At 46.8% G+C, this 14,408-nt stretch overlaps 1 protein-coding gene across 3 annotated transcripts in view; it reads right to left on the bottom strand.

Annotated features, from left to right (window-relative positions):
- Positions 1-14,408, bottom strand: part of Tbc1d1 (TBC1 domain family member 1) — a 188,516-nt gene that overhangs the window by 14,080 nt on the left and 160,028 nt on the right. For all 3 annotated transcript variants that reach the window (XM_028765211.1, XM_028765210.1, XM_028765212.1), the window contains 2 exons: positions 6,660-6,904; positions 4,626-4,785 (listed from right to left, as the gene is read on the bottom strand). In XM_028765211.1, the coding sequence (XP_028621044.1) occupies positions 4,626-4,785; positions 6,660-6,904 (405 nt within the window). The remainder of the gene's footprint in view (positions 1-4,625; positions 4,786-6,659; positions 6,905-14,408) is intronic.

Here is a 14,408-nt window from a genome sequence, read left to right as displayed (position 1 = left end):
AATAAAAGATGGAATGAAAAGATGCCCAAAGCCTTTAAGAGGCCTACAAAATTTTAAAAGCACACTGAACTTCATCATAATCACGGAGGCAAGAACCATTCTTCTGTCTGAGGAGTTTCAAGTTGGTGAGGCTACTTTCCAGTTCTTGTGTTTTCTCCCGGTGTTTGGCTAACCACAGAAATTCCTATCCTGAGTTTACACAGGAGGATGAGGCAGGCCATCGCACAAGGCAACAGGCTGAGCAGTGGTCCTCACCATCTCCCCTGTTCTCCTGGAACTGGAGTCATTACAGAATAAGGACCAGTGTCCTGGGGCTAAAACACAGAGACGAGAGCTGATTATTGGGTGACCTGATTCAGGCAAGTTTGACCTAGTAACTGGAATAAAGTGTAAAAAACAAACAAATAAGAAAAAGGTTTAAAACAATAAATATAAATGTACTAAGTATAAATATAGCTAAGGCCAATTAATCTCATTTTTTCTTCTTCTTTGATATCCCTACCCTACCCTTGGCTGATGCATAATGGAAAAAAGATAAGAGATGCAACTGTCCAACCACAGAAATCAAGGCAAACCAAAGCACTCCAGAGGGAGAGTCCCCAAGATACTTCTCCACGTGGGTCACAATGACAGCATGTAAAAAAGCTGTTCCCACCTGAAACATAAAGCCTGGACACCGGTACACAGCGGGCAGGGTGGCCAATCTGTATGCTACTCAGCAGGCTAGCTCTCAGGTTATGATGGAACTCACCAAGTCACAGACCATCTGAATGGCCTTGGTATCATTGGGATGGCCTGTGCCGGGAAATGGGGGTACCAAGTGCAGCCTGCAGCTTACCACCACACAGTAAGACCTCAGCTAGCAAACACCACACCTGCTCAGGGTCAGGGCGGGTGAGAAAATGGAGAATGGTGCTACAGGATTTATTTTTATTTATGTGTGTGTGCGTGTGTCCATGCAAAGGCCAGAAGAAGGCATCAGGCCTGCTGGAGCTTCGGGGATTAATCACAAACACCAGTAACTGTCCCTGAGAAAGCATGCTAACGCCTTGCATGGGAAAGCCACTGACGGCAAGTGGCTGCTGGCTGGGTGGGAGGTCCTGCAGTGCCCTGCAGCTGAGTCATGGCATGGCTGCCCACTTCCTTCCTTCTGGACTCCCCTTTCTTCTCTGCATTTTCAAGCCCATTCAGAAACAGGCAGCAAGTGGAAAGAACCTGAGGTGCAGCTGATCCCACATTGCATGTTACTTGCTGACAGCAGCACACAAAACTACTTTCCCTTGACGACATCGCCACAGCCCTGGGTCTGTGCTCTTTCCCTTGGTGACCTCATATGGCATCTCTTTCCAGCCACCTGACTGTCTTAGGAACCCTTTCCTCCCGTTAACGTCCTCCTAGGAGGCTGCAATCCCATTGTTGTGGAGCCTCCACCTTCTATCACAATGTGACAGCCACTGTTCAAGTGGACTCTGCTGTCCCTATGTTACATTGCTTACAGACCAATGGTTCCCTGGCCATGGTAGGACAACCCTCACTTCTTACTCCATTTTCATTCTAAAGCTTCTGTGTTGTGTCAAACCCTTAGTCTTATGCTCTCCTTCGTTTTAATCTCCCCAGCAGGGCACTCCACAGATGGACACCAGGAGCCCTGCAGCCTGACTCCTCCAGCAGGAAAGCCAGCTCCTAGTTTTCCAAAGGTAGATGTGGTCAGAAGGTGAAGACAGTAAGCATTTGTTTTCTTTCTTTAAAAGAAAAACAAAGAGTTATTTCACTTTGTGCTTGTGTGTAGGTATGTGCATGTATGTGCAGGTGATGGTGAAGGCCAAACGACCCCCTGGAAATAGAATTATCGGCGTTGTGAGCTGCCTGTGCAGGAGCTGGGAACTGAACTTGGGTCCTCTTATGTGCTCCTAACCTCTGAACCATCTTTTCAGCACCAGGGGAAGTGTTTTCTCCAAGGTCCCTGCTCCTTTCAAACTAGAAATACACAGACCGTGTGGTACTCAGTGTGATCACATGGGGTCATGACATACACATTGACAGAGGCTGTCTCTCAAGTAGCATGTCCTTCTTTGGTGGTGACCGATTAATTGACATGGGAGCTGTGTTGGTGCATGCTGGGAATCTCTTTGCACTCATTGATTGATTGATTGGTTGACTGATTGTATTTGTACATGTGCCATGGCACTCCTCGGAAGGTCAGGGACGACTTGCAGGAGTCAGTTCTCTCCTTCCACTATGTGGGTTCTAGGGACCGCACTCATGTTGGGACTGAACTCAGATTGGTTCCACCATGGCCGGGCAACAAAACCCTTAGCTGCTGGGTCATCTCCTTGACTCTGCAAACCGGCAATCATCTATTTGTGTATAAAACAGAGAATTGTCGACAAAGGCCCATTTGCTTTAGAATTTATCTGAATTTAAAGGCTAATGATGAAAAAAGTCCAGGTCAGAAATGTCTAAGAGCCTGACTGGCAAGAGCACGCAACTAGACTACACACAACACGGAGCTCAACAAGCGGGCTTAGTCACCACCAAGGACAACAGCTGGAAAAATCCACTTTTCCAGTGGAACCTGCTGAGAGGGGCTATGCAAAAGTACCTGGTGACATCACAGCACAAAGCCTTCTGTGGACCCCTGCTTCCTGCCTGTACTCCCAGGAGTCTTTGTTAGACAGGACCCACTAGTTCAGCAGGGAGCTGTGGGATCCAGGAATTTTGCAGACATTGGCATCTTTAGGCACACTGTGTATAAAACTGGAAGACTCATCACTCCTTCAGAGAAAAACATCCTGTCTGAACTGGTTTCAGCTTTTATTATTAGAATAAGTCACGAGAACGTGTTGCACCGAGCTCTGCAGAAGTGATTCTGCGGCAGACAGGCTGTCCTCTCCAGGGAGGAGGCTGCTTGTTTTCCCACGTCCTTCAGCAGCTTACAGGGCCTCATAAGATTGCTCTCCCAGAGCCCAGCACTTGCCCTGCAGGGGGCAGCTCCATTTGGCCCAGGCAGGGGTGCCACTCATCCCTGGTAGCTGTGATCAGTGCAGCCCCCTTGGCAGAGTTTCCCCACAAACCATGAAATTCAACTTCTCAGCTGTTTTCAGCCTATCAGCAGCCAGCTCTCCCTGCCCAGTGCTGTTCTAGTCCTCACATGACCCACAGAGTGAAAAGATTAAGAGTACTGGGGGTGGAGGGGGGGGCATTTTTTTCTCCCCATTTCCAAGGTACAGGAAACAAAAACTCAGAAGTTACTGACAAGAAAGACTGAACCCCACAGCTAGAGATATATCCTGTAACTTCTTTGTCAGTCGAGCAAGCACCCAGTATTGAGGCTTTTATTTTTTTGTTCTTTTGAGACAGGTGTCTCTGTATTACAGAGCTGGCTGTCTTGGAACTTGCTTTGTAGAGCAGGCTGGCCTCGAACTCATAGTGAGCTGCCTGCCTCTGCCTCCTGAGTGCTGGGATTAAAGGCGTGACCCATCACACCTGGCCCAAGGTTTTTATTTTTATTACCTATGGTCTAAATGTCATAAAATCTCACAATTTGCGTAACCATAAGGTAACTTTTACTCTCTAGCTTACTGAAGTAATTCAATCTGGGGAGAGTTATGCAAAAGAGGGTCACAACATTTTGAAAATACAGATTCCTGTCCCAGAGAAGGGTCTTCAAAGGTTCCAGTGGACAGACAGAAGCACTCTGCTGGGAGAGGAGGGAAAGGAAGCCAACGCTCACTCAAAGACAAGTGTTCAGGGTAGATAGACGGCTCAGAGGTTAAGAGCGTTTTCTGCTTTTCCAGAGGATACAAGTTCAATTCCTAGCACCCCATGTCAGGCAGCTCACACTACCTTTAATTCCAGTTCCAAAGGATACAGCACTCTTCTGGCCTCTTGGACATTAACATACACATGGCATACACTCACACAGGCACACACATATACACAAAAGCAAAAAGAAAGTTTTAGCATTTTTAGAGTTTAGCGTCATGTCTAGTCAAAGTCTATCTAAACTAGGGTACGACCAGTGTTTGCAGTCAGTGACTTAAGATGCTCCCCACGGGGCTGGAGAGACGGTAAGCACTGCCATAAGCAGGAGGAGATGGTTTGAAACCCCAGTACCCACATGAAAACTGGGTATCACGGTGCAAGCCTATATATATGTGCCCAGTCTGGAGGGGTAGAGACAGGAGATTCTCTGGGGCTTACTGGCCAGCCAATAAATGAGAGACACTGTCTCAAAACAGAAGGTGGAGAGAGGGATAATGGAAGATACCTGGTATCATCCCCTGGCTACCATATCCATGAGTATTCATAAATGCACATGCACGTGAGCACACACAAATGTCTTCTCAGGTTCTAAAATAAATCTTTAAAAGTGTGCTATTAAATGTGTTTGAAAGTAGGCGAGGTGGCTAATGGGAGGGGCCTGTGTGCAGGACTTGACCTACACTCACGAGATGAGGACTCCTCGGCCAGGCCAGGGTTATCAAAAGTTACCCAGGACTTGAAAGTCTCCATACCAAGCCTGACTAGATAGCTATAAAAAGCAAGCAAACTACCATAGGGTAGCAATAATGCTGCCTCACGACAGGAGAATGCTGGCTGGCAGACAGACGGAGGAAGCTCACCAAAGACTCTGGCTACAAAGCCAAGTGGGAACTGGGAGGCGAAGACGGTGAGAAACCAGGGAGCTGCGTAGAGGCTGGGGCCAATCTCGTGCTCTTCCAGGTGGTTGTAGAGGTCTCTGTGGTAATCATGGAGGAGCCGTGACAACTGGTACATCTGGATCTGTAAGAACACACATCTGGATCTGTAAGAATACACATGCACAGGGGCTGGGAACTATGTACCTTCTATGTGTATAGACTTACTCATCTGATGAGGTGGAGGGGACTTTAGCCGTGTTGATTTTCTATTTGGCTTAGGACCTAATGCATCCAACCGGAGCTTCTGGGGAACAGGCTCCCATTAGTCAGTAGAAGCCTAGAGCGCTAATGCTGGGTCTGCTTCCACTTCCATTGGCTGACCACAAGCTGAGTACACTGTTGTGTCTGGTCTTCCTCCTTCCTTCTCTTCTTCTCTCCCTGCCTGGAAGCTGGGTCTATAACCCAGGACTTCACCATGTATTGGGAAAACATTCAACCACTGTGCTACATCCCTAGAGCAGTGCTACAAGATCCTAAATGTCTGCCTGTGGAAACATCTAAAAAATTCCCTAGCATTCTTAGAAAAACTCTAACTAAGGGTAATTTGGAACAAAAAGCTCCTGCTAGAAGTGACCCAAGGCCCCCTTCGTCATGGTTCCAGAGAGTGAGACCATTGTCTATGCTCAACAGTCCACTTCCCCTGAGCTCTCAGAGTCTAGAGGCAGGGAGAGAGCCAAGTCTTACAGTGACTGGCTTTCCTCTGTGAGACTCATGTTCATATAGTTCAAACTTATAGGAAGAACCAACCAAATGAACTTTTAGTAACGCATACTGGTATTTTCAAACAAGGTCCTTAGCTCTAATGCTACAGTCTAAAGCCCAGAAGTTACAGAATCCTGCTGGGAAATGAACAGATGAACAGTTAAGCAATGCTATGGACACTCCCAGATCAGGGCCCAGAGCTTTCTCCACCGCTGGAAAGCAGTGAGCACAGTGCTTGACAAGCTGAGTACACTGTTGTGTCTGGTCTTCCTCCTTCCTTTTCCTTCTCCCTCCCTGCCTGGAAGCTGGGGCTAGAACCCAGGACTTCACCATGTGTTGGGAAAACACTCAATCACTGTGCTATATCCCTAGACTTCTCTGTTTGCTTGTTTTTGAGACAGGGCCTCACTATGGAGCTCACACAAAGGCTGAATTCACTGTATAGGCCAGGGCAGCCTACAACTATGAATTCTTCTGCCTCAGCCTCCTAAAAGTGGGCTTATAGCACCAATCCCAGCTTGCTTTTGTTTTGATGAACTTGTTTATAAATCAAATACTGACAGGGTTTCTGTTCCATTCCAGGAACTGCTAGCAGCTAGGGGTATAACTCAACAAAATCTTCTCTCAGTAAGGAAATATCAGGACATGAAAAGGTAGGAAGTGGACAACTAGGGTGATATATGGCCGGAAATGTGTTGTGCTGAAAGCATGAGACAAGATAGCACAAAATGGTCTGTCTGTCAAGAATGGAAGTGAGGGACCCAGTGTCAGCACAGGCAGGAGAAGCTTCTGGGACATGATGGTAGAGCTGAACAGTAGATTACAGTGGATGGAGAGAAGATCCCAGGCAGAAAACAAAACATATCACAGGGCTAGAGACACCAGTGACACTCATAGGAGGCTAAGGGAAGGGACAGGAGAGAAGGTCTTACAGCCAGACAGGCCTGGACTTAAATTCCACCTCTAGCCTCAGTTTCCAGGAAGGGAGGAAGAGAAGGAAGGAGGAAACCCAGAAACCTCTAGCTTTGTGCCCTGGACCAACTTCATAACCCATTTGAGCCTCAGTTTCCCTGTCTACAAGCTGAGTGAATGAATAGCATCATCCCGAGAGTCATCATGGGAAGCACACAGAGCAACACCTAATACAGAGTGAGTTAGAAGCAGCCAGCAGTGGGCAAGAACCTAGATCTGCCCACAGAGGAATGACACATACCTTCAGCATCTTTTTATTTACGTCAAAAGGATGCTTGGTACCTGTAAAATAATCATGTCCGGCCGATACTGTTTCCGCAGACCCATGTCAAACATCAGGAACTTGAGCATCTTGAATGCCTCTTCCTCACTCATATGAAGAAGCAAAATGCCTGCTACAAAGCTGAGACCTTGACAGTATCCAACTTCCTGGTCCAGAAGTGAGTAGGCCTTCAGAATGTTGTAAAGTGACAGCTGACCTGCTCCAAGCTGGGCAGAGAAGTATGGATGTGTTGGAAATGTTCGCCCTGGGAAAAGAATATAAGTCAGGGGTAGCATACAAGAGGCCCATGGAACCAGAAATGCACCACGCTTAGGTTAAGGGAATGAGATCTGTAGGTGATGGGTCCTAACATCAGTGTGTCTTTGGTATCACTCCTAACTGGTGACTGTAGTCAGCTGGTGGGTCCTACAATAATATTTGCAATGAAAAAACTAGCAATTTACCAAATTTTTGCAGTGTTTAATTTGTTTATTTGTTTTTGAGACTGGCTCTGAGTTTGTAGCTCTGGGTGGCCTGGAACTTGCTGTGTAGACCAGGCTGGCCTCCAATTTGCTATGTAGACCAGGCTAGCTTCACAAAAAGCAGTCCAACTTCCCCCTCCCAAATGCTGAGATTAAAGGTGGACACCAGCATGTCCAGTGATTTTGTTTTTAAGTGCTGGTTTAGGTAAAGGAATCTACAACTACTTTTACTCTAGTAAATAACTGTTGTTTTTTTTTTTCAATAAATAACAAGAAAGCTGCTTGTCCTGACTATAGAACCTCACTTCCTAAGAGCATGCTACTTTCTAGACATCAACCCTAGCCTGTCACTCAAATGCTGTGACAGACTCTTCCCATCAGCTTTTCCAGACCACAAGTGGGTGTCACCACAGCACTCTTACACTTTTAAACCATAGGCTGTGATCTGATATATACCAAGGGACCACAGATGTTCCCTTGAAATAAAACAGTGACCTTCTGGAAAGGGGTTAAAAATGAGTCTTAGAACCATGATTATTTTCACAAAGTTGGTATCAAAATAAAAATGCCAAGGGCCAGCAAGAGGACTCAGTGGGTCTCTCAGACCCACATGGTAGAAGAAAAGTAACCCCACAGGTTGTCCTCTAATCAACACATGTGCTATGACACAGGTGTGCACACAGACACAATAAAGAAAACTGCCCCAAATAAAATGTAAAAGGTGGCACCTTTTTCTGTGTGTGCCTTATTTCATTCAGGAGACTTTCATTGCTGACACCTGTCAAAGAGACAGACAGAGAGGAAGGTTTCTGGGAACAGGAAGGTGCCTAGTTAAGTGCAGAGGTGCATGGGCCCAGCTTTGACACTGGTGAGACCCATGGCCTGGCTGGTCACCAATGGCAGCAGGTACATCTGGGTCACAGCAACTGTCAGCTGTAGTTACTGAACTTGCCTCAGTGGGCCATGAGAATATATCGACAGGTTTGTCCTCGGTTTCTTTAGAAAGCTTTTAGTTCACCCTGAAACATGTCTGAACTTGGCTTTAAGAGACAGACACAGGCTCTTGGTTTTCATTCTAAGCTCACTTCTTGCCTATGCTACCCTCTTCATCAACATACATTCCCCAAACACTCTGTGCACATCACTCTACGGCTAGGGAGAAGTGAGTAGCAGTGCACACAGAACAGTTCCCCTCCATTAATCTGAAGATAGGCACATTTCCCACCCTGAGATTTGTCCCCTAGGCTAGGTGGAGGACTAAGTGAAGATTCCTGGGATCAGCCCTTGAGTGGCTACGTATAGCACTGAATTTGTGTACATGAGCAGAATAGGCAAGGTATCTTTGTTCAGCTCTGAGTAACAGGTACATGTGACTATGATGCAAGATATAGAGGGACTCTAACACAGTTACAGGTGGTGCCAAGGAGATGGCTCAATGGGTTAAGGCACCTGTATGTAAGCCTGGTAGACTGAGTTCAATCCCCGTAACCTATGCACTGGTGGACGAAGACAACCGACTCAGCAAAGCTGTCTCAGATCTCCACACATGCACATGGCATGCATACTCACAAGTCCATATTGCGTACACACACAATAATTTTAAACTTACAGGTGGAATTAATTTGAATAAGATGTTTAACCCAACACAAACAATATTATCATCTCAACATATTACCAACACAAAAACATCAAGGCCTTATGCCTTCTCTTCTCTGTCATTGAATTCCAGTGGGTTCTTTTGAGTGACAGCACACCTCAATTTGGGTTCATTACATTTCGAGGACTCAACAGCCACTTTCGGCTTCTGACTGTATTGAATAGGCAAAGAGAGTCACTTTCCTAGGATAGAAAGAATAGGTAGCACCCCCTCACTCTGTACCCATTCCCTCACCAGGTCCCACGTACATGGGACAGTTCTTCCCAGCACGGATTCCTCCTCTCCTCTCCTCTCCCTTCCTCTCCTCTCCCCTCCCCTCCCCTCCCCTCCCCTCCCCTCCCCTCTAAATTATTTATCTATTTATTTCATGGTTGAGTTAAAGGTATGCACATCTCACATGTGACAGTCAGACCAAATGGAAGAGTCAGTTCTCTCTCAGCCTTGCAGGTTCTGGCACCAAACTCAGGTTGCCAGGCTTGGAGGCAAGCGGGCATTCTCCCTTCCCACTGCCTGTCATTTTTCTAGCTCTGTGCTTCTGCTACAGCCAGGGGGTCTCCAGCTCTGGGAAGCTTGTTTAGAGTTCATAGGTTCACAGGTCTACCTTTCTCACACCCCCAACTTCATGTGCATTGGTATTCTGCCTGTATGTATGTATGTATGTATGTATGTATGAGGGTGTCGGATCACCTGAAACTGGAGTTACAAACAGTTGTGAGCTGCCATGTAGGTGCTAGGAATTGAACCTAGGTCCTCTGGAAAAACAGCCTGTCCTCTTTAAGTGCTGAGCCTTAAAACCTTTCTTTTTATAACTACAGATCTATATAAAGTCAGCCTTTTCTTTGTTTACTTCAAAGAATATAACTATAACAATACTAGATAAAGATAATATGATAATCCAAATGATTTATTTAATAAGCTATGAAAGATATTTAAAGAATACAACATAATGTCATAGTCACTGATTTTCTTTTGGAAAATGGTTGTTTTTCACTATATGTTTATATGATGAGTTTATTATAGTCATTTTAAAATAAAAATGTAAGTATTTTTAACCTCGTCAGCTTTAATTTCTAATGCAGTAATTAATCCAACATTTTCCATATAAGTCAAAGCTCTTTGGGCTATTTGATTTTAAGAGAAAGGGATCCTGACCTCCTCAGTTAGGAAACATTTGTTCTAGGCCAACACAACTTATCCACTACAAATCCAGAAAGGAGGGCAAGGCAGGCTACTGGGGAGAGAATGGACCTCTTGGATTAAGAACGTTTCCTGGACAACTCACTCTCATGAAGCCAGAGTGTGGCAGCCCTCCAGCCACGGTCAGAAGGTGGTCAGATGGCATTACGCCAGCACCAGGAAGGAGGGAGAACAGAAGGCCTTATGGAAGACTCCACTGAAGGAGGGCCTGAGCCTTGTGTGATGTATAGCAATGTCAGCCAACGCTCACACAAAGCTAGGTGACTACAGACAAACACTGCCAGCTGTTTGCTATGTTGGCCTAGACTTCAGAAATGGCAAAATGAAAGTCCAGGGCCAAGTCTCTCCTGCAACAAGCCAGGCAGAATAACCACTAGGTATATATAGCACTGGATCTGAAAGACCCTTGTCAGAGAATGGTAAGTAGAAACTGAGGAATCCTTGGTAAATCCATTAGAATAAGCGGACTTCTTTCTATAGTAAAATACACTTTATAATTTACCACAGAGGTAGAGAACTACAGGTCCTTTTGATCTCTGTTAAGGAGAGGCTACTTTCATATACCAAAAGAGATTATTAAATGGAAACTGTCAGAAGGGCACAAAGAAGCTCCTATAGACTGGGGCGTCGGCTCAGAGCATAAGAGCATTTGCTGTACAAATCACAGCAAACTGAGTTCAAACCCCAGAATCCACATAAAAAGCTGGGCATGGTCACAGCCATGCCTGTAACTGCAGCACTGTGGGTGGCTGGAGATGGTACGGTTGCAGGGGCTTGCTGGCCACCAGCCTAGTTCCAGCTTCATTCAGCGAGAGACCTTGTCTCAAAGGCATGAGGTAGAAAGTGACAGACCCAGACACCAGATGTCCCCCTTTGGGCTGTGTGCCCTTCCACTAAACTGTGCCTCCTAAAGTGCACAGCATATCTAGGTGCTCAAGATGACCCTTTGTGATTGCAGCCAGTGACAGCATCTGAGCTGTTTCTAAGTGCCTCAGTTTCCAGAAGCACCAGAGTGAGCAGTGACTGCTGGGACCTGCTCTTGGGGCTCGGCATGCGATCATCTATGACAACCTGCTACAGGTTTTCACAGGATTTCAGTGCGGCAGCTTAAGCCTGAATATTGTGGGAGTCTTGACACTGAATACTTTCGAGGTGCTAGAGATGGCTACTACCCAGTGGCTGGTGTACCACTGACTGACAAGTGAGCGAGAGGTTTCAGGAAGACGTGAGTGTCTGTGAAGGGATGGAAGTGCACCCTGCTTCACGCATCTCTGCACTCAGGCTATGCTCCACTCCTGTGAGGTTACCGGCAACTTAGTGTCTTCTGCTGTTGCTGTGATACAATCCTCTGACAAAAGCAAATTGAGAGAAAGGACTTATTTTACCTCATAGTTGAGGTATGCTCCATCATGGGAGGGAAGTCAAGGCAGCAGGGGCTGGAAGCAGCTGCCCTCGTTATGTCCAAAGTCAGAAGAGCAGTGAGTGTGTGCATGGAAGTGAGTGTGTGCATGCTAGTGTGTGCATCCATGTTAGTGTGTAGTACACACATTCTAGTGAGCGCACACATGGTAGTGTCTAGCTCATCATCTGCATTTCACAGTTTAGGGTCTCCAGCCCAGAGAACATTCTTGTTCACAGTGTAGACAGCTCGGTCTTTCCATACTGTAACCATAATAAAGATAATTCCCCACAGGCATGCCTAGAGGCCGGCTGTCTCCCAGGTGATTACAGATTGTGTCAAGTTGACAACGGACACTAAGCACTACCCACGTGTATTTAGAATGACTAAACAAAAGCAAGTTCTTGTTGAGACCTTGATAATATCAGAGGCACACACTCTGGGATAATTCGTGCTGTTGTTGCTGTAGGAATTTATTAGACTTTGGAACTGTGACTTCCACAGAACAGAGTTTAGTCTCAAACTGGACAGACAGGCTAGTGTGGATGCATGACAACTTCTGGGCATGCTTCTGTCTTTTGCCATCAAGGTTTTTACCTGTTTTACAGTTGGCAACGAAGGCCTACTCATCTATTATGAATTCTAAAAGAGAGGGGTTGGGGAGGGGTTCTTTCTTTCTCAGGTTTGAGGTCTCTGGTTAAAACATATATTTAGTGGAAAGAAAATCCATGATAGCACCTAACCTGGTTCCTTTATCTAAGTAACTCTTCTGGATACGCACTCTGCTTGCAACTGGCAGCAATAGGCCTGACCCATCTGGGTTTCACTGTGGTCTCTAATAAGCTTATCAACAATATAATATTTCTGGGCTGGAGAGATGGCTCAGCAGCTAAGAGCACTGGCTGCCCTTCCCGAGGTCCTGAGTTCAATTTCCAGCAACCACATGATGGCTCACAACATCTCAAAATGAAATCTGATGCCCCTTTCTGGTATGTAGGTGTGCATGCAGATATATGTTAAATAAATAAAACTTAAAAATAATCAACAGTATTTCTGACATCAGAAATGGTGGTACACCTATACTGGGCTGAGGCAGGATGATCTTAAGCTTGGACAGTGAGATCCTGGGTCAGGAAACAAAACAAACAAACAGTAAAGTTGCTGCAGAGAGACCCACTGAGAGACCCAAGGGATCTTTGGAGTCTACATAGTGCCACAATGCTACACATGGTGACAACCACAACACTGAGACTGTAAGGAGCCGAGAGAGGTAGTTTCAGCTCCTGCTGTGACTTAGTGAGATTCCTGTGTCTGGACTGGACTGTCTTCTTCCTACTAGTCCTCCCGTCACAGGAGAGCCTCACAGAGTCACCAGGTAGAGGCAGATGATTGCTGGCAAGCTAGGATGGGGCCAAGGAGGATGTCTGGGATCCCCAGTATTTTTCAGTAATTGTGTCAAAAGTGAGCAGGAGCCCCAAACAGAAGGCAGGACCTTGGCAGTCCATGCTATCCACTCAGGATGGAAACCCACAGAGCAGAGGGGAGGAAGGCTATAGTCATCAGAAGGTCCTTGGAGACAGTGAAAGCCACATGGTACCTGCTGAGCCTGAGAGCAGCTTTCTCCTGGCTGGCTGCAGTCTGTGCTAACAGGCAGAGGGCAAGACACAAGAAAGCAGGAAACAGCCAGGACTACAGAGCCAGGACTACAGGCAGTGAGGCACAGAGGCCAAGGAGCTCTGCACAGAGTTGTCAGAGCACTCCTCCAGTTCTTGGGCCACACAGTCCACACCAGGCTGTGTGAAGATGAAGTCAGGCCACAGCTGAAATCACCTCTTGTAAACTAGAGAATATGACCAAACTATAAAGTCTGTCTATATTCTTTGACAGAACAAATCTTACAAAAAAGCTGCTTAAGCAAAAGGCCAGTTTCATAAAATAAAGCAAGAGACAGAAATAAACCACTGAAAAGCTAAAATCCTTCTCAATGGTGCTTTTCCTCCAGCCACTCACTGTAGGAAAGCTACTTTGAAAGAAATGAATGTCCCGTCACTCTATACCACACACCCCTACAGGGCTGCCACAGCACAGATGGAATATACAGGGCAGACAAGATAGGCGGTATGGACTAAACAAAAGATGATGGGGTGAGGTGACACCTGTCATGGCCAGAGCTGGAGGCCTACTGTGCTAGACAGACTCGATGTCACCTCACAGCAGAAGAGGAGCCTGCGGCAGGGCACCCAGACTCCATTGCTGGGTCAAGGCCAGTAACCAGGATTTCTGGATAAGTCCTAGGAGCCTGGCAGAGGTAACTTGGGACACAGATTCCTGCAAAAAGAGGTTCTTCAGGCCCCTGGGAAGATGTCTGGAGGTCACCCAAAGTGGAAGCCAGGCCAGCACTGGGCCAGAGGTGAGGAAAGAGAAGGGTCCACAGAGTGGAAATGGGTGCCGCTGGCCTTGAGAGCAGAAGGGAGAGGGCGGGGCTGAATAGGGGCAGAGAGGATGTGAATCACCAGCTGTTTTCTAGGGGAAAGGCCATTGAGATGGGGCTCAGACAAATACTGCTTCCTAGGGAGAGGGCTGGCTGGTGAGGGAATGGGGGTGGGGAGATGTTTGTCTTTTTTCAGAAATGGGATCACATCCAAGCAGTCAGAGGCAGAGGGCTGGCCATGTCCAGGAAGAGTGAGAACAACGAAGACTGGAAGCCAAAGGAAGAAAATGCAGAACAGGGAGCAAAATCTCTTGTTTCCTCTCCTCCTCCTGGGCTATGGAGGAGTGCAGAAGGCAGGAGAGAGAGCTGTCACTCCTTTCCACTCCCTACCCCAGCTCAGTTTTCAGCTCACCTCACAGAACAGGAACACGATGCCATTTACTTACCACATGAATAAATCCAACTCCTACCAATGTACGAATAGCATTCGCAGGGTCGCTAGGCCAGATGGGCGCTGGCTGGAGATCGGCCATGCCCGTCAGCCTCACCCTTCACCTGCCCAGTACTAGCATCTCCTTAGCAACACGGAGCCCCTCACCCTTC

This window comes from Grammomys surdaster, unplaced genomic scaffold (assembly GCF_004785775.1).
Source record: "Grammomys surdaster isolate TR1022 unplaced genomic scaffold, NIH_TR_1.0 150, whole genome shotgun sequence".
NCBI lineage: Eukaryota > Metazoa > Chordata > Mammalia > Rodentia > Muridae > Grammomys > Grammomys surdaster.
The sequence above is the reverse complement of the archived record's forward strand: the minus strand, read 5'-3'. Positions and strand labels throughout refer to the sequence as shown.